We start from the raw sequence: 19,474 nt of genomic DNA on the forward strand, positions 1-19,474 counted from the left end.
ATTAACAAAGGCTATAGAAGAAAATGTAGGAAACCAATGGAACCTGCCCCATTCTTGAGTTTGGTGCAACATCCAGGATAGGTAATGTTAAAAATCTTTAAAAATAGGTGTTTTCTCCTGCAGAAGCCTGTACACAAAAAAAATCTCAGGTGTTTTTGTGCTTAGGGTAGGTTTTTTTCCCACCAGGGTATGACTGGGCAATGCTGCAGGAGGTCACTTAAAAATGTACAATGTGAGGACTTGTCTGAGGACAATATTTCCATTTCTGCTATCTTTCAAAATCTTCCTTTTGTTTTTGGTAGTTTGTTTTTTTATCCATATTTAGTCTTTCAGCACTGGCATTATTAAGAAGCACACGTAACTGCACATGCAATAGCACTGACTGGCACATGCTTTTCCTGCCATTTCTGTCACTGAGAAAGGATCGGCTGCAGGGCCCACACCAGGACACTTTTACTGGTGTTTGCCAGACCTTCTCATGCTGCGAACTCCCAAGTTCAAAAAATTCCCACCGACCAACCAAAGAGCCCAAATGACGTCACATTTGAAGACATTACTTGACTGCAAAGCTTCAGAGAAAACTTGTAGCCCATCACAAATCCCACGCCACGCAGGAGCCAGCTCAGGGAATGGCGTTTTCCTTTCAGATCCACACTGACGCCTCTGACCGAGGGCACAGGTGCCAGTGAGGCAGTGAGGGGCAGCGGAGCTGCCAAACAAGCACCTCCAGAGGCAAAACCCCACTCTTGGCCTGGGATGGCCTCTCTTATCTGGGGGGCAGGCAGAGTAGGGGAGGGGAAGGGCCATGCAAAGTGTGTCAGTCAAAGCCTGATTTCACTGAGCCGTGCCCCCAATGGGAAGACTCTTGGTTTGCCATCTCCGTACTTTAGCCAAGGGGTGTGGTAGCCACAGGCTGGGGCTGCAGCAGCTGAGAACTCTAGCAGAGTGTTATTGTCTGAGCTACAAAGGCCAGTGACCCAAGCCCATTTTAATTTTCTTTGAAGACTAAGTAGCTATTTCCAGAGTTTAGAAAGGTTTGTGCTCCTAGCCAAATTCCCCACAGATTCCTACTGAAACATTTCCAATGGATTTCTGTGCCCATCCTGGCTTTGCTGCAGAGACAGCATAGGGAGAAGAAAGAAAGAAAAAAAACCCAGAAAAACTCTGCAGAGACAGAGCCCTAGAAGTGGCTTCATCTGAGAGTTCTGTGTACTTTTTCTTCTGTGATGCTCATTTTCTGTTGTACGGTGCTTCATGATCCTCTCATGAAAAATGGTACAGAAAGCATGATTTTTTAATTGCATGTGAAAACTTTAGTCAATGATTAGGGTCAATCACATATTGAGGAAGTCTAGGAGTGTCACATTTTACAGATTATTTTCCCTTGTATGTGAATATTTGTAACACTGTCTTTTTCACTTTTAAGGTGCACTATTATGTTTTCCTTTGAAGAGGTACTTTGCAATAATGAAAAAACAGGAAACTAATAAAAAGGGGGGGGGGGGAATAGTAAAAAAGGGGGTAAAGCCAGCTCTGTGCACGCATACTGTGTGTGTGTATGCATCAACACTAAAGCCCAGTTCTCATCATCTTTAAAGAGTCCATGCAGGATTCATCTTCCTATTGCTCTGCTGCTCCTTTTACTCAGAAAAACTCCCCCTATTTCCTAGGAGAGCTAAAACACAGGCAGTGCTGGTAGCAGGGCAGGGGTGCCTCTCGCTGTGTTGGCACTTGGAGGCTGCGAAGCACAAAGAGCCCTTGGTGCTGCCCTGGTCCCTCGGCTGACACCGCTCCTGTCCCCGAGCAGCACCGCTGCGCTCCGCGGCCCCTGTGCCATCACCAGAACCTCCAGAGGACGGCCGGGAGCGAAGGTGAGAAACACGCTGGTGAACACAATGACAAAACACTATCAAGATAGGCTAAAAAGCAAGAATAGCACACATTAGCACTTCTGTGAGGGCTCCAGAAGGGTCCACAAGACAGAGGGGCTGAGCCTGAGCGAGGGGGGCTGCAGCCCTTCAGAGGGACGGGGCCCAGAGCCCATTTACGGCCGCTTTGCCCCCGCGCTGTTTAACCTGCCTGGATGCCGACAGCTTTTGGAGCTCTTCACTAACACCAATCTATATCACTGCTCCGGGGGCTGTTTACTTCCATTCAGCAACACTGCATCAAATAATACAGCTTTTTTTCTTAGTTTATTTTTATTTTTACTCAGAGCACATTAAAGGAGTCTCCTGCAGTAGGAAATGAATGATAGAATCGGTTGTTGATGGAGAAAGCAAAAAAACTACTTCTATATGATATTAATGTGATCTTAAAATAGTGGGAAAGTTTTCTTTTATGACATTGACAGAGAGGCAATGATTTTGAGTAATGCAGGTTGATGTGAAGATGCTTTAAGATTAAATAAGTGCTATATAAAGGCCTGCCAGCCTGAATTCTAATGTGCTATGAGACATCTTGCATATTTAAGAGTATGCAAAATGTCTTGTACCACACTGGAGTTCATTCTGACAAGGCTTTATATAGCATTTATTTACACTCACATCATACTTTAAGGGAGAAGTGCAAACGCTGGCTCCGTTTTGAATGGAAGTAACAAAAGGCAACACTAATTGCTCTGTTTCCTCCTCCAAAAAAGAAAACAAAACCAAAAAAACCCCACAACACAAAAAATAAAATAAAAGCAATCAAAAGTGGAAGCTTGTTTAATATTGCTCTACCATCATCCTGAAAGGCATAATAATTTGAGTTACACATCTGAACTGATTGGAGTTACAGAATCATATCTCCTTTTTGCATTTAACAATATATACAATATAAAATAAATACATTTACACAAATGGACATTGGTTGGAGCACACGGTATGATACACATCACAAAAATATACAGTTGATTGCTATACAGATGTGAAGCCCATCTACAGCTATAGACATGTTTGTTTTCATTTGTTGTTTCGTTTCAGTTTTTAACTACTGGCTATTATGCAACTCCTGGATTATTATAAGCAGTTTAATTTTTTTTGTCCTTTTGCGATCTTTGCACGATAAGACTGCCGTAAAATGTTTTCCTAGGCAGGTAAACAGAGACGCTTAAATAATTAAAATACAATCACCAACACCCATTTTCTCTTCTATAAGAAAAATAGCAGTTTTAATTTTTTATATCTTTTTATGTTATCATTTAAATGCAAAATAGTGGAATAAATACAACAATCTGATCTGATTGAAACAAATGTGTAACTTCTGGGAGTTACACAATCATATTGCTTTAAATAAGAAAAAATTAAAAAATGAAGCAAAAATAGAAATTAAATTGTTATGGCTAAAACATACACCCTTTGAAATTTTCCCAACACTTCACATTAAGTAAGTGGTCTTGAAAGAACTCTTCTCCAGCAAGGTTTAAGATGAACAACATTATAAAGCCCGTGCAGTTTTTTTAGCTAAGTTTTTCAGGTAATGGTTTTACAGTCTTGAGATACTTGTTCTTTTGCAGCTCCAAAAAATTACAGAAAATGAAAACTAAAGTTTGCACCGTGTGCCTTTAACACATCTCCATTTTTTGTGTGTTTTTTGTATACTTCTAGTTGATTGGCTTTTCACCCTGAAGCCCAAGTTCTTTAATGTGATACAGCAAAAACAATATTTATATTATATATTTATATATATATAGTGTACTTGAACAGTAGCAACTTAAACCCTGCACAAACTTTCTGGAAAATAAACTTTTTTTTTGCACTCTTACATATATAAATAATCTTATAGAATCAGCACCTTTTTCCCAGGAGTTGTATTTTTTTTTTTTTTTGACATTTTTCAAAAGGGATGTGCCAATTTCTGAACTCCTATCACAGCTATAAATTTCAAGTTATTGACCATCTGAATGAATTGCTAATGATGATTTACCTAGAATCACACTACAGTCACTTCTCTACTGAGAAAACACAATCTACAATATAGTCCCATATAGCTAATGATAGATACACAGTTTTTTTTTTTTTTCCTAGCACGAGGCCGAGGGAGCATCGGCCCATTGTTATTTTGTTTAAAGCACACAACGTAGCAATAGTTTTGGAAACTTGTCCGCACCAAAAAAGTTTTGCAACAACACAGAGCGAGTTAATAACAACATCTGAGAGATGATTGAATAAAAGCTATATTTACAGCATTTAAAAATTAGACTTATCTATAATCTTGAAATATTCAAAGTTTTATTTCTAAGCTATACATTGGTATTCTATAATAAACTGTTACAGAAATTATCCCTTGTTTTGAAAATATCATGATTTCAGTGTGTATCTGTTCATAACGAGTATTTGTTTGGAGTTTTGATCTCTTAATTATTACTAGGAAGAACTTTATTACCGGTAAGGAATAGAATATACTACTGTAATCTCCTGAGGAATTGTACATCCAATATTGTCTCTAATTCTACCCTGTGTCTATAAGCACACACCACAAGAATCCAAACACCACAAGAAGAACAAGACAACAGTCTTTGAATGCAACATAAAAATTCAGAAAAGCACAGCAAACATGAAACATTGAAAAGCTGAACTACATTTCTTTTGTTTGTTAGGATTACAATTTTAATTACATCTGTGTACATAGAATAAGGATGTTCACATAGTACAGGGAGCAGCTACTAACACTGGTACATTGGTATAGCATTTGATGGAGGTTACTGTTTATTGGTTATTTAGCGACTGTAGTTTTCTGGGGGCATCTAATCGGTTTATACATTAGATTACACCTCGTAACAGTCTTGAAACTGACTGACTTTCATGCTGTGACAATACTGGTTGAAAAGCACATATACTGGTTTAGCTACTTGTTAAGGATCGCCATTTACAAACGAAAATCTAAATCAATAAGTAAGGTATAGAAGTGTTAAATTCTTCAATTTGGTCAGAAGTCTACTACTCTGATTTCTTAATTTTGCAAACGGCGGCATTTGCCTCATTGCCTCTAAGCTACTATTGGTTGATAGGGTTTTCCTGCGTGTGAGGTTACAATTTTGCAAACAGGCAGTAGTATCTCGTTCATTTGCAACTGAAGCAGTTAGAAATCACTCCGCGACCGCGCCCCTGCACAGTCGCTGTCTCCCAACACCGTTACGGATTGGTATTCGACATGGAGTATTTATATGTTAGACTACTCGGATATACTGCAGGTGTAATCTAATCCTTTGAGTCAGTGAACATTTAGTTATAAACTGGAGCTCATGTTAAGAAACTGGATGTTTTGGACCAGACTGGCACACAACATAAATTGCATCCGTGATAATATGCACCTTCCCTTCGACTATTGCTTTAGTAAGATAAATTCCCACATTAATAAATGGCTGAAAACTGGTAAAGCTGGTACAAAAAAATCTCCATTAGTAAGAAGAAACGAAACATTTAAAAAAATCTTCCTTCAGGATTCATTTGTCCTTCATTATTGTTCATCATTGTTCAAGCCAGCACAAAAATGCAGTATTTCTTTCTCTTTAGTATTGCATGAATGAATAAAGCTTAAACTATTCCCTGAAAAAGTTACATCGTAGCTAACCTAAGAAATATCTGGAAGACTTGATAAAACAATTAAGGAATCAAATGGCTGTAACTGATCTAGATGGAAAATGCAATGATAAGAAGCAGCCGATGCATCGTCGCTTAGTCGTCTAATTAGAGACTGCTCCTATGAAATCTAATACTGCATTCAGTCAGTTCATCGTGTTGTACTGTACTGCTAGGTACGGTGGTTCTCTCTTTGATTCCTTTGTCATTGGGGACATTATGGTTCATAATAAGTTCACTGGCATCCATATTATGGATTTCCATCCTTTGGCAGGCCTGGCTTCCATCTCTCTTCAATTAGAGACCTCTTTTAAAAAGTTCAGCAGCAAAGGAAAAAAAAAGAGAAAAAGGAAAAAATGAAAGGAAAGAACTGAAAGGAAAAGAGAGAAAAGGAAAAGGAAAAGAAAAAACTGCATCAGAAAGACACAGAAGAAAAAGTTGAAAGCTGCTTCACAGTCTTGCTGCTAAATATCAGTGCAGTCATTTAGTCATTTTTTCCTTAATTAAACACTAAGTTTCTTTGCCATTATTATCCTGTTTATTTTCCCTTTTTTTTTTCTTTTTTTTTTTTTTTTTTAAAACGTGCATGATGGGGAAGCCCATGATGCTTTAGTCAGACCTTGGCCTCCAGCATTTCCAAAAAAAGTTTGTGCATGGGGACTTTGCCTTCCAGTTTGATGTTGTAGAAATGCTGCACAGCCTTGGTGGAGGTTTGCCTCAGAAGCGGGAGAGTCATCAACATCTTGCCTGCACGACGAGGGTCTTCCATGTGCTGCCCAGCCTCGTAATCCTGCAGAGCCTCGTGTAAGACGTCCTGAAGTTTCTGCACTGCCTCAACATCCTCTATGTGCATTGAGTCTGCAAAACAAAGGAGCAACAGGAGGTTTCAGTCTGGTGTGCCAGGAGTTTGATAACGCTGTGGCTGCACGACACTTTCACTGGTTCTGCCCATCCCCTTTCACAGAGAAAGAAGATAATTACCCATTAATTTCTGTATTGACCTTTGGGAAAGTGTATTGAAACGCTGTGGAACTACAAACGTACAATTAACTCTTGGGTACGTAATTCTTCTCCTCATCCTCCTCAAACGAGTAAAACAGTCACCCTCAGTGCTCCCAAAACCATCTGTATGGTTACTGCTTTGAAGGAATGACAGTACCAAGGGGCTGAAGGAATGGAGGGCTGCATTCTGTCAGGGAAGCAAGGATGAAGCAAGGATGCCCTACTGTGGAAAAACTCAGCAAAATTCTGTGTCAGGTTCCAAGGCTGCCGACTTGGAAGCCATGGATGTCACGTCACCACTGCTCAGAGACACTGACTGTGGGATTAGGACCCCTGCATCAACACAAGTGAAATGCTGGTTCCATGGGATTTCCTGATAGGTTAGGCAATTTTTTCTCCCTCAGATATATTCAGACAGACAGGTAACACTTAGCGTGTTACTGAATAGCTTTTGTTTGATGAAGCTGACATCTCCTACAAGGTGTAATCCTTCTCTCCCACCCCCTCAGACAGTGGTTTATCTTGTTAGTGTTGGGTTTTGCATTTTTTATAAAAGACTCAAAGCAAACACCCTGCCCTGCACCTTTGCAGGTGAGATGCCTTGGTGGTGTAAGTATTGAGTGACAGGCCCAGACACAACACACACCAGGAACTGAACTAAACTAAACTGCTACATGACCCGAAAAGATTAAAGCAATGGAAGTGTGAAATAAAGAGAAAATATGTAACTGAAATAACTGTAAACCCCTCAACTGGATAGCTACAGAAAGTGAAGATGTCCCTGAGAACACGCAGTTACTGGACCATGCTGAGATTACTTTGGATGAGCAGCCCTAATTCTCTGACTTTTATGTAGTCATAAATGCCAAAGAAACCCTGATGTGGTCCAAAGTGAGGTGAATGCAAGTAAGGAAAAACAGTCATTGGTGAAAGAGCCCACCAAACAGTCCCTATCAGCTACCAAAATTGGGATGGTCAACAGACTTACAGAGCCAATAAAACACCACATGAAAATACAACTGCTGCGAGGGGGTACAAGCCCCAGGGGCAGGCCACACTTTGCTCAGGGTGAAACTGGGACACAGCACGATTGAAGTTCTTGGAAATTCTACTTAGTATAACACTGCTTTGCATCCTAATTTTTGGGTTTGGAATAAAGCTCCTGTTCCCAGACAGAATAACAACTGAGGCTCTGGATGGTGAAAAACCCACTTCCATCAATGCTTCCATGCCCTGTAACCAGCAGTCTGATGCTCTGGATCAGTATTTGACAGAGCCTCATGTTTTACCCTGTTGATTAAACATCAAATTTTGCACGTGCTTCAAATATCTGAATTATATTCAGAGAATTAAGATGCATCTAAGATTCATTTCCTAAAAGCTGACATGCAACTATTTCCTCAGATAATTAGGCCAGATAGTAAATACCTGTCTCCTTTCAAACACAAACATGTAAACTGAAACACAAACCAGTAAGTAACAGGTTAACAAAAATGTTCCAGCTCTTATTGTCACAACAAATGTGCAAATTGAAAAGAAAAAAAAAAAATAGAAGTTACAGCTCCTGCTCTAAAACAGACACTTAATTATATACAAGTTTGGATCATTTAGCACGTTTTATTGATTCTGATGACAGTTTATCTGTTAATTACACATAATGGAGTCCTATGGGAATTTTACATGTTTAATAATTCTGAGTCTTAGTGAATACATGCTCTAAGAAGCATGCAGCTAAGATATATGCTGCTGGGATGTGATACTGCACATCAAGGTGTACTGTGCTGAAAGCACAGACACAGAAATCTCTCTCCTAGGGATAAAGGAGGCTACAACATTTTGGAAAAGATGACAGGCAAATATTACCTCTAGCAAAATTTAGTTCTAATTAATGTGAGACCATTCCCCAAATCCATGCATTTTTGATAGTTTTCTAATAGGGTAGTTCTATTTAGTAATTCTGTGTCAATAAGACAAACCCCCTGAATTCTGTGTCCTACAAACAGATGTAATCGATACAGACATGCTAACACACACATACAGACGTGACTGATGTCTTAAGCATAGTGTCCAGCCACCAGGCTTAATTTGGAATGCAATCTCCAAAAAAATTGTTGTCTTTACTCCCTAACTCTTTACCAAGTCCTTGGATATTCACTGCTGTGCTACAGAACACATGATCTGCTACTCCAAATAATTTTTCCATAAGCCATGTGCTGTTTGTGCAGAAATTACACATCTTTTCCTCCGCTTCCCAGATCCACAGTGCCAAGGCCAGATTTTCTGGGGAACCAAATAGGAGCATTTTACCTGCAACAAATCCTTGATGAGTCAAGACTGACTGTTCTCATGACTTTTTTTTTTTTTTACACCATACTGCATGAAGAGACAGGTATTTCTGGAGAATGTGACTACAGAGGTTTAGTTTTTAACCCTTTAGAAAACTGGTCTGATTCTTCCCAGAATCAGTATTTGTAACAGTGACCGTAAGTTTCAAAATAGATGTACGGAGTCCAGACTAAATGTATTTTTCACACAGAGGTGAAACTTGTCTAAGATGTTTAACTCTGCAGTTTGGAGAGCAATTTGGCCTGCAATGTTAGGAATCTCTACACTCCACATATTACTTACAATGAAAGTGAGTGAGGAGGGAAAAGAACATGCCTCAGAAAGGAATCAAAACCCACCCTCTGACACAGCTTATTACATTCCAAATTACTCTCAAACTCTTCCTCTGTGTGGACAACATCCAAAACCAAGGGCTCTTACCCTCTTCTTGCAGGGATGATTGTGTACTATCCCTCTGGTAAACAGGGCAGTTACTTACACGGAAGATAAATGTAGTAAAGCATTTAATGTATTTTGTTGCTATCTTTGAAATTAATTTAGTAGCTGGGAAGAATGTGCCCAGCCAGTTCTCCACTGCCAAATGGTGGTTCATGGATCAGTGCAGGAAGCTGTGCCTTGGGGAACAGATTTGGTTACAAGGAATGGGGTAAGAAAAAACAGCAGGGAGAGGGGCACTTCCAGTGGTGATTAAGACTTCAAACTGTTCTTTTTAAATGGTGATTTAGCTTGAAAGATTTAAAAATTATGTAATCAAATTACTATGATAATTTAACTCCCCATTTACAGAAAAGATTCAAACTCATTTCAGCTTTACTCATTCTAAGGTCTGCCAATGTTTAAGCACAAACTCAATAAATCTGTGCTATTTAATTAGACCATGATTCAGCTTGCAGATTGCCCAGGAAAATATTAATCTCTACAAAAATCCTTCTTCAAGTTTTAGCCTTGCAGTCTGGAACTTCCACTTTATTCCTGATATTAAATGAATGTAGATCTTAGTCCCTCAGGTGTAGCCTTTGAAAATAAGGAAAATGGTTGAAGATGCTGAACTAGCCAAGGGGAAAAGAGGAGGAAAAATAAAAGAGAGAAATCTTTTCAGTAACTACAGACTGGCAGATGTAGAAGTGAATTCAGAGCAGGCTAACTCATTGCTAAATATTGTTCATGTATTGGGATAAACCCAATCCTCAGTGATGCCATCAAGAACCACTGTAATTTAAGGAAACACACACAATTTGTGTGACAATCTGGAAAGAAAGCAAGAATTCCACAGAAAATATGAAACTGAATTATAAGTGAGTTTGAATGTTCTTCCTATACCATGAAAAACCCTTTTCTTTTGTTTATGGGCTGGTTTGGGGTTTTTTATAAGTGGCTTTGCAGGCAGTCTGAATAATTTACAGTTACATCCCACACAGGTAATATCCAGAGGAAACCTACACCCAGATGTAATACACTTAAAAATCAGCACCTGTCTAAACAATGAAATTAAACAGGGTCATTTCAAAGTGCCATTCGAAAGATAGCAGAATTTGATGGTAAAATGCGCTACAAAAACATGATCCCAGGCTGGTGAAACTGAAAACAGACAAACACAAGACTTGTTGATACAACTGCTGAGAACATGGGATTTCACTGGCAGGGAAAACATTATTCCTGATCAAAGCTGCCATGGGAGAGAGTGAGATCAACAAATGAGTACATGGACTCATTGAGCTCTGCTTGGAGAATCTCATTCTATCCTTGCAAAGGCTTTCTTTCACCATCACAGGATGGGAAAATAGAATTGTAACTCTTGTGATCAGCCGATTGATCAGATCATTGCACAGAAATAGGAGAAAACTGGAGTTCTCATTCAAGAAAAACACCTCAAGGTCCAGACAGAAACTCAGATTACAATCTACCTCATTTAAAATTCAAGCTTCATCTCAAATGCAGCAAACAAACATCCAGCCACACAGGAATCATTTAGAACACATCACAAAGGGCAACAACTAGGTAAAAATTGGAAAGCACCTGAACTGAGGGCAAGAAAACCTCTCAAAAGCCCACTCTGAGGAAAGTGAAAGGCTGGTATCTATGCATTTTGTATATAACGTCACTAGGAAGTGGAAGAAAACCAGGGGTCTTAAATGAAGTGTTTCTTCATGTCAGAAAATACAGACAGCAAAAAGAAAATAAGACAGTGAATCAAGCAGCAGGGAGCATGTAGCAGTGAATACACACATTAAGATGCTGGTAAACCACATTGCAAAGGTAGATACCAATAAGTACTTGAAATACAGCAACTGCTGTGTTGTTTCTGATTCCACACAGCTGAGCAGTTCACAGGCTCAGTCTGGAGAAATCCCTTTAGAAAGCTCTAGGATCCTGGAAGAACTGGATGGGATCAAGATTAAGAACAAAAAGCAAAATGGTTTTTGCTTTATGTAAGGATGAAAAAAATCCTCATCTGGGTTATGTCTCAAATAAAACAGATTTTTTATCTAGATTGTACTGCCAATTCAAAAACCCCACAAAACCCATTGCAGTGTTTATCAATGGGTGAACTGTTCTCAGAACTACAGAACCCCTTCCTCTCCCCCTGAAACATGTGCCAGGTTTGCCACAGGGACAGAAGGTGCTCGCCCACACTGTGTTTCTGTGTATTTTTATGAGAAATACAACACAGTGACATTTTGAAAAGTATATTGCTTAAGACAGAAGCAACCCATGGAAATTGCCAACAGCAAATGAAACTAAGTTCTCAGTTCTCTCACCCAGCAAGAATTCCTGCCCTTTTTCCACCTAGAGCTGAAATTGCCCCAGATACTTACTTTGGTCTTCCCTGTGTTGGGTAAACAAATATACTTTATTTTGACCACCTGCCTGTCTTCCCTGAGCAGAACTGTTTGCTGGGATCTGCATGGTTAGGCTAAGACACAAACACAGTGACAAATAGCATATTTTTCCTTACAAAAGAATATGGCAAAAATGGTCTGACATCTGGAGTACTCTATTGGAAACAGACATTTCAATCAGAATAGATGCTGAAAATGAAAGAGGAATAAATTAAGAATTGTGCATAGGAATTATAGGCAGTGAAAACCAAAAACACAAAACAAAGGCTTGTGTGATTGATTTTAGTGAACGAGGCCTTAGTCTGGACTGCCCTGGTTTGGCCTACTTTTCAGAACAGATGAAAATGGAAGCCTCAAAACAGTTTTTAAAACACAGTAGGAAATGAAGACGTTGTAAGAAGAGAAATTACTTCCCAGAACAGGGAGTTTATTTCAGGGACTAACTGGATTAGCAGTGAGCTAAAACCACTGACATAAGGAAGTTAAAACACAGTAAACCAACATTTTCGTCTTCATTCCTGAAATGGCTTACTTTCCACTAGGAGAGGTAGTGAGGACAATAAATACAGGAATATTTCCTGCAAAGCAGAACAAATAGCACAGTATGAACTGGTTCAAGACCCTACACCATAAGGCCAACAAAAGCCTGGAGAAAGGGAACTCAAATGATAGAGCTGGGGTCTGAGACACCAACTAGAAGAATGAAGGCTTCAAAGTACTTTTTATTCACTATAAGATACAAGAAATTAAAATTACCATTGAGAACAACTAAGCTTGGCCTCGCTTCTTGCCCTTTGTGAGTCTCACGCTACCAACATGTAAATAGTATCTGCTTATTCCCTAAGTGAGTAATAGCTCCAAGTTACTCAGTTATTAGAGCAGCTTCCAGAAAAAAAAAAAATTATGATTAACCATTGATCAACCATTAATTAACCACTGATTAACTCAGCTGCCATTTCCTAATGCTAACATTAAGCAAATGGTAACAGTTACTTATTTTCTCTGAGAATTTTGGGTGTCATCAATTTCATTACATGAAAATGGAATATGAGGAAGAAACTGTCTTCAAGCAACATGAAAACTGATTATAGTGGTGACTTCCTTTTCTAAAAATTTGTTTCTATGCTGTACTACTCTCTATACAAAACTACATGAAAGAGTTAAGACCTTGCTATTTATATTTGTCAAAATAAACACTGGTAACACACCCTTAACACACAGCTGTGTGTGTATACATATATAGAGATACAGATACAGATATAGATAGATATATGCCCAGTCAAGACAGATATGTCTTAATCATGAATTCTAACACTAACAAGATGACTATATAAAACAAAATGAAAAAATGGACATTATTAGAAATGAAATATAGCACATTGTGACATGCACTGGGAATAAAGATGATGTCCTGTGAAGTGATTTACTGGGCTCTACCAATTAATTTCTATTATGATAATATCATATAATGGTGATAGCCTTAGTGCTCTGAGTACACTGTGTCTAGAAAGCTAAAAAACTTATAAGAACTTACTAATTTTTTAACAGGATGAGATGACAGTGTTACTTTACTGGCACCAGTATTGATCAGCACTTTATTATGCTAAAATGCACAAGATACTTTTTGGTTCACACTCCTTCAGTACTGAAAGGGCAATTTTTTTTTTTTTTAGGAGAGTTAATATCAAAGACCAGAAATGTGATAATGTGATGGTGAGCAGAAGTCCCTTTCTCCTTCTTTTGGTACAGGCTACACAGCCAGTAACTTAGCATTTGAGATTAAATTTTCAACAGTGCATAGGGCTGTACTTTTAAATGCCTAGCATCCACATTTGGATCAGGTTTTTCAAGAGGCCAGCAGCCTATGAAGCAGATGCACAGATATCAGATTTTCAAAGGTGCTGATGTATTATGACACTCCAGTTCCTATGTTAGGTCTTAGATGGGACCTCAGCCTCTCTTAAAACTCTGGTCTCAGTTGTGACTCCTAAGCTCTTCTGCAACATTTGGCTTGGAGGTCCAATTCAGTCCTTACTGATTAGCCAATTTCAAAAAACTGCTCACCTGCAACTTCCTGTTTAGTATTTCCCTAATCAATACATGGGAGCACATCCTAGCACAGAAGAGATGAGCAGCTCCTCTTTTCCGTGCCGGAGCATTCCCGTGTGCGTGCCTGCACTTGTGTACACTTCAAACATATTTTGTAAATATTTCACCTTCCCTTACACACGAGGAAGTAATTGGTACATGCATGTTTTGGAAACCATTCAAAGTTGATTTTCTGCGTGGGTAAACAAAGTGCTCATTGGCGCCAGCTTGCCTCATTTGGGCGGTGTGAGGCAGAACGCAGGGCAGCCGCATCCCACGGCTTCCAGGTACCTCCTGGCTTTTGTGTACAGAAGGCAGGGAAAGAGGGGAGGAACTCGTGATACAGGCAGGACAAGGACAATGCCAAGGAAAGAGTGACTTCTCTGGAGCTGAAGTATAAAGGCTGTGTTAATTACTATCAAATCAATGCAGATGCTTAAATCTAACCTGATAAATTCCGTATTTACATATTAAATATAACTGCTGAAATGCCTGTACAGACCTAACGCACGCAGGACTGAAATGTTTACACATTTCAGCATTGTGCTCTTACATGTGCATTTAGACTTCTCAGAGTCTATATGCACTCAGTGTGAAATCAGTGACAATCCACAACATCCACAATGCCACATCCTGCATTTCTGGAAATTTATGGAAGTGGTGTGGCACTGCCAGCCTTGCACAGGGAACATTTGATAGCGGCTGTCAGAGAATCTCCCTGAAAAACTGCTACTCCTCCCCACCTTTTAGGGACCAAATGGCCGGATTATCTCAGATCCAGCACTGCACAAATGGGCTCTGTAGGCCTAAAGAAAAGAGTGTGTTTTAATGCTCACGCTACTGAGATTTGTTGGCCAAAACAAAGCTTGTGGTATTTATTCAAACAAAATACAATCAATATGAAGACAATCTACAATTTCTTTTTCCTGCTTCCAAACACCAGCAGGGAAAGTACTATGACACTGTATCATAAATCACTAACACAGATACACAGCTATAAAACCATCTTTGTCTACTGTTTACAGTAGAGTCAAACTGGGAATCTTTCTAGACAGTGTGGATATGACAAAAATGTCTGAAACACCCAAGATTTCTTATTATACTCTCCACAGCTATAAAAAGGCTAATATATTTTAAAGTGGAAGAACAAACAATGGAAGAAAGCAGAAGCAGCAACAAAATATATTAAAATGTGAATTGCTACTGGTTGATTTTCTAATGGCATTTTGGGGTTTTTTTGATATAGCTGCATTTACATTAACCAAGTTCCTAGTTGTATGAAAATAAGCTATTCTGCTCTTGTCTATTAAAAAAAAGAAAAAAAAAATCAATCCACCTTAAATTTTATTTTAATTTTAGCAGCATTTGTAAAGAAAACACTAAGGATCTGATAGCCACTGATGGGTTGTAATTCTGCAGGTGATATTTTACACCTAGAGGTTAGTGTAGCTACAGCTGGTAGAAGTTTGGTATCTGCTGCATGCACAACCTGAAGCTGAAATACTAAATGTCAGCAGCCAAAACACTCTGTTGAAAGGGAAGTGGAATGGCTGGGCTACTTTTTAACTCCTCCTTGCAACAGTTTCATTTTAAGACAGCAATTTTATTTCTTTTAAGATGAGGGAAGGAAATGTTTTCACTTCAATGTGCCCTGAATTTTAGTATGCTGAACTGTATTTATCTCTGACATTATCCTGGTTGTAATTTCCAGTGAAGTTAATGAAGCTACAGATGATTTTGATACACTCTATGCACAGTGTATGACTAAACTTTTTTTTGGCAGCAGTTATTTTTTATTATTACTTAAACACTGCGTGTCTTTTTTTTTTTTTTTTTTGGGCTGGGGGAAGGTGTGAGTCATATCCCTATATTCTAGCCCTCATCCTTTTTGTCAAGTAAACTGCAGAAACATTTCTAATTCAGTCTTTGAATTACAGAATTTAAATAAATACAAAAACCCTTCTCCATTTAGACTCCTAATTGCAGATAACTTCCTTGCTCTGATCATTAAGCATGACCAATTTTGAGAAATAACCTTCCTGGAGCTGCAAAGCATCCTCAAGCGTCTAGTTACAATGGTCAAAAATTATAAATAAATCTTCAATTAAGAATAATTTTGATCTTTGAGAGGCATTTCAGCATTTTGTTTAATCTGGAATAAGATAATATTCTAAAATTAAGGGCAGAGTTAGTGGGATGGAGAATATTTTACAAAGAAACTAATAAGCATTTTGGCTTTGCATGTTTTTGAATTATATTTCCAATTAAAAATGCAGAGTGCTAAATCACATTACAAAGATAAATAGGAAAGTACAACTTCATTGTTGAAAACAATTTCCCTCCTATCAATCTGAGGATTCATGCATCAATATTGTAGATGAACTGTTAATTACAAAATCAATTAAAAAATTATTTCTAAAAACAGTCACGCGTCCTGGCTCTCAGGGGGGCAATTTGGGCAGAAGGTCTCATCTCACTAGGACCGCGCCAAATCACAAGTCGTCATCCACAAGTAAGCAAAAGCAATCTGGTTTTTCATTTTTCAGCGCGGCTGAGCCCAGCCTGAGATTGATCGTCACATATGGCCCCAGAAAACAAACTGTCAATACCTTGAATGCTGCAGAATTTGAACAAATAGCCGTCCGCCCATTCAAGCCACTCATTGCATCCCATTTAACAGATTTTATTGACAGTTTCCTTCTTGTAATTAAAGGGAAAACTACTGGCCAGCAACCAAGATAAAGTTCAAAGATAGGGTCAAAACAAAAGCAGATGGAGGGGCACGGTGTGACTGTCAATGGAACATAGCATCAGAGCATGTTATTGACACACAGGTATCTAATGATCGGCACGTCATTAAAGAGGGATCTATCGTGAACTTTATGCAAATGCTAAAAGGGACTTAAGACCACAATAAAGCATTAAGGAGACACAAAAAGAAAAACAACAAAGCACAAACGATTTTTACTTATCTGACAGTATTCACTGCTTCAGCACTTTTAAATTCAAATGCAGGAAAAAAAAATTCTTTCTGAGATTTTTTAACTCTTTCTGCACAGGTAATAATTTTTTGCAGAAGCACTCTCATAAATGCAAAGGATCCGTAAGGTAAGGTGTGGTCCTTGTGAGACTCAATATGGATTTCCTCCCTCCTCCCATATCCTGAATTCAGACTATCAAATAATCAGTGGCTGCCTTTAAAGAGAAAATATATAACATATTCTCCAGCATCCTTTCTTTCGCTTTAATTGCAATGATTAGACTTGTCTGGATTAAGAAATGGATTTTAGGAGAACAACATCTATATTCATTTGAAGGGATCTCTGCCTGTAAAACACTCTCCAGATCATACAGTGGAATATTCTCCACTCCCTTAGGAACATATTCCACAATTACTTTGAACCAGAAAGTTGTTCTTAGTTTGAACTGCTTTGTTTGTTGCCTTTTAGATTAAAATATGATCAGCAATTTCTTATTATAAAATCCTGTTTTAAGCAAGCACACAGAAAATATTTTAGAAGAAAGAAAGAAAGAAAGAAAGAAAGAAAGAAAGAAAGAAAGAAAGAAAGAAAGAAAAAGAAAAAGAAAGACACATTAAAAATGTAGCAACCATCATGCCACTCTGCCAACCTGAATTAGCAAGTGCTATAGCTTTGAGGGTGACAAATTCTTCTTTCTCCAGCTTCATGCTCTTGTATTTCTTTACCAGCTGCAGTATGGCATTGTTAAGGTCAAGAAGGCCTGCCAATTTGGATTGGTCTTCATCCATAATATAATCTTCAGCATATACGAGCTCATCCTCAAAAGAAAGTGACCGGTATACAACACCGAGAATCAAGATCTCCATCCAAGCACTCTGCAGAAGGCTCATCTGGTCAGCTAGAGACAAAGTGGAGAATCCTGAACAGGAAAAAAAAAAATACAGGAAAAATATTAAGCACATTTGGAAATCTGATCCTCTTTTCGATTTATTTTTATATACATTGTGATAAAACATGCATGCATTCTATTATTCCCCCTTCTGCTTTTGCGTGTCACCTTCCCATCCTACTACAGGAAAATAAATCAACATGAAACCAAACATTTTCTAATCAAAACAAAAGTTTTAAACAAGCAGGAATTTGTAGGCTCTTCCTGTAAAAATCATATTAATTCGTGGGGTACTGCAGTGGCAATCTGTGATTTGTATGATATCTTCTTTGTCCTGAAATTCTTGTGCTTAGTTGTAAAAACCTAATTCTGTGAAACAGGGATCTGCTGACTCTATCCAGCACTACCATAATCCAAGAAGGATAATTTAGGAGAAAAAAAAGAAAACTTTTTTGAAAGAGAAGATTTGATGTTTTAATAGAACTAAGGTAATGATGGAAAAGAGAAAAATTCTCTTTGAACTTTAACTTCAGGGAAAAGAGAAGTAACACCCACCCTTCTCAGAAAAGACACTGATCACTTCTGTCCTGGCTCCTGCCACTACTACACTTGTTGAAATAACAGGGTGGCACACTGAAGTGCCACATGAATAGCAGTCACACGATCCTCTTTGTGAGGGCAACCAAAAATTTATCAAAAGCCTCTTAATGAATTTAACTTTTGCTTTTTTTCCCCCCTCTCCCTGCTGTCTTTCCTAATAGGATCACTAAGGGCAAACATCTTTACTGTCTTACCTTTTCAGACTCTTGTTTACGGTACCTGTTAATTTATTATATCAAACTGCTAATATCCCAATCACATTAGGTACTAGAAAACAATATGGGAGAGGAAGTGATTTTCCTGGCCTCTTGGTGAAATGCAGCAGTTTGCCAGTTGGCACCATCAACCACAAGTACTTAATAAAATCATCAAAGGGGATTAGTCAAGCTTTTCTTAAAGGGTCTTAAGACATGTCTGAGGCTTTCCTTTAGTTGTTTATGGAGTTGCTTACATGTCCTTTGACAGGGTTCCCGCTGTAAGAACATTCTGTTTGGTGTTCAATTACACTTAAATGCAGTTTTCTGTTTTTAAAGTCGAGAGTTACAGTCAAGCAAGAATATATCATAAACTAGCAAATCTGCAAGGCATCTACTCCAAACAAGATTTTCTCTATAAGCACTAAGCAGCAAAACTAATACAATAAAAAGGAAAAGCCCACATCCGAACCACCAGGCATCCATAAAAAATGAAATATAAAACTGGCTGCATGTGCTCCCTCTCTCATTTTTCTCTCCCTCCTTATTTGTTTTCATTTCTCTTCCTGTCTTTTGAGTCTTGTGATAGAACCATAGCTCTCTACCTTTAAAAAAAAAAAACAACAACAAAACCTGATCCAACAACAACAGGAAACCCTTGAAGATGTGACAATGGAAAATAACACATCTGTGATTAAAATAAATAAGAGGGAAATGGAGAAGAAATAATCATTTAAGGTTATAGGGAGGAATTCATGATTTCAATTAGCTCCAACATTTCTGTTCCTTGCTGGCTTTCAAGAACCAGTTTTTCTGCAGCAGCAGATGGACAGAGAATGTAGCCTGCAGCACCGTCCTGTGACAGCCCCATTCTCCCTCCCAGACACTGCTGTTAGTAAATAGATTTACACATTCTCCAATCTCCACACATCTTTCTGCCGAATAATTAAAAGCAGGATGATTAGTTTAT

General features: G+C 38.5%; 1 protein-coding gene across 8 annotated transcripts in view; it reads right to left on the minus strand.

The window, feature by feature from the left end:
• Positions 1-2,692: 2,692 nt before the first annotated feature.
• Positions 2,693-19,474, minus strand: part of ESRRG (estrogen related receptor gamma) — a 374,779-nt gene continuing 357,997 nt past the window's right edge. For all 8 annotated transcript variants that reach the window (XM_048296143.1, XM_048296142.1, XM_048296144.1 and 5 more), the window contains 2 exons: positions 17,471-17,740; positions 2,693-6,422 (listed from right to left, as the gene is read on the minus strand). In XM_048296143.1, coding sequence (XP_048152100.1) covers positions 6,178-6,422; positions 17,471-17,740 — 515 coding nt within the window. In that variant the 3' untranslated portion in view covers positions 2,693-6,177. The remainder of the gene's footprint in view (positions 6,423-17,470; positions 17,741-19,474) is intronic.

The sequence above is a fragment of the Corvus hawaiiensis genome, chromosome 3 (assembly GCF_020740725.1).
Source record: "Corvus hawaiiensis isolate bCorHaw1 chromosome 3, bCorHaw1.pri.cur, whole genome shotgun sequence".
Classification (NCBI taxonomy): domain Eukaryota; kingdom Metazoa; phylum Chordata; class Aves; order Passeriformes; family Corvidae; genus Corvus; species Corvus hawaiiensis.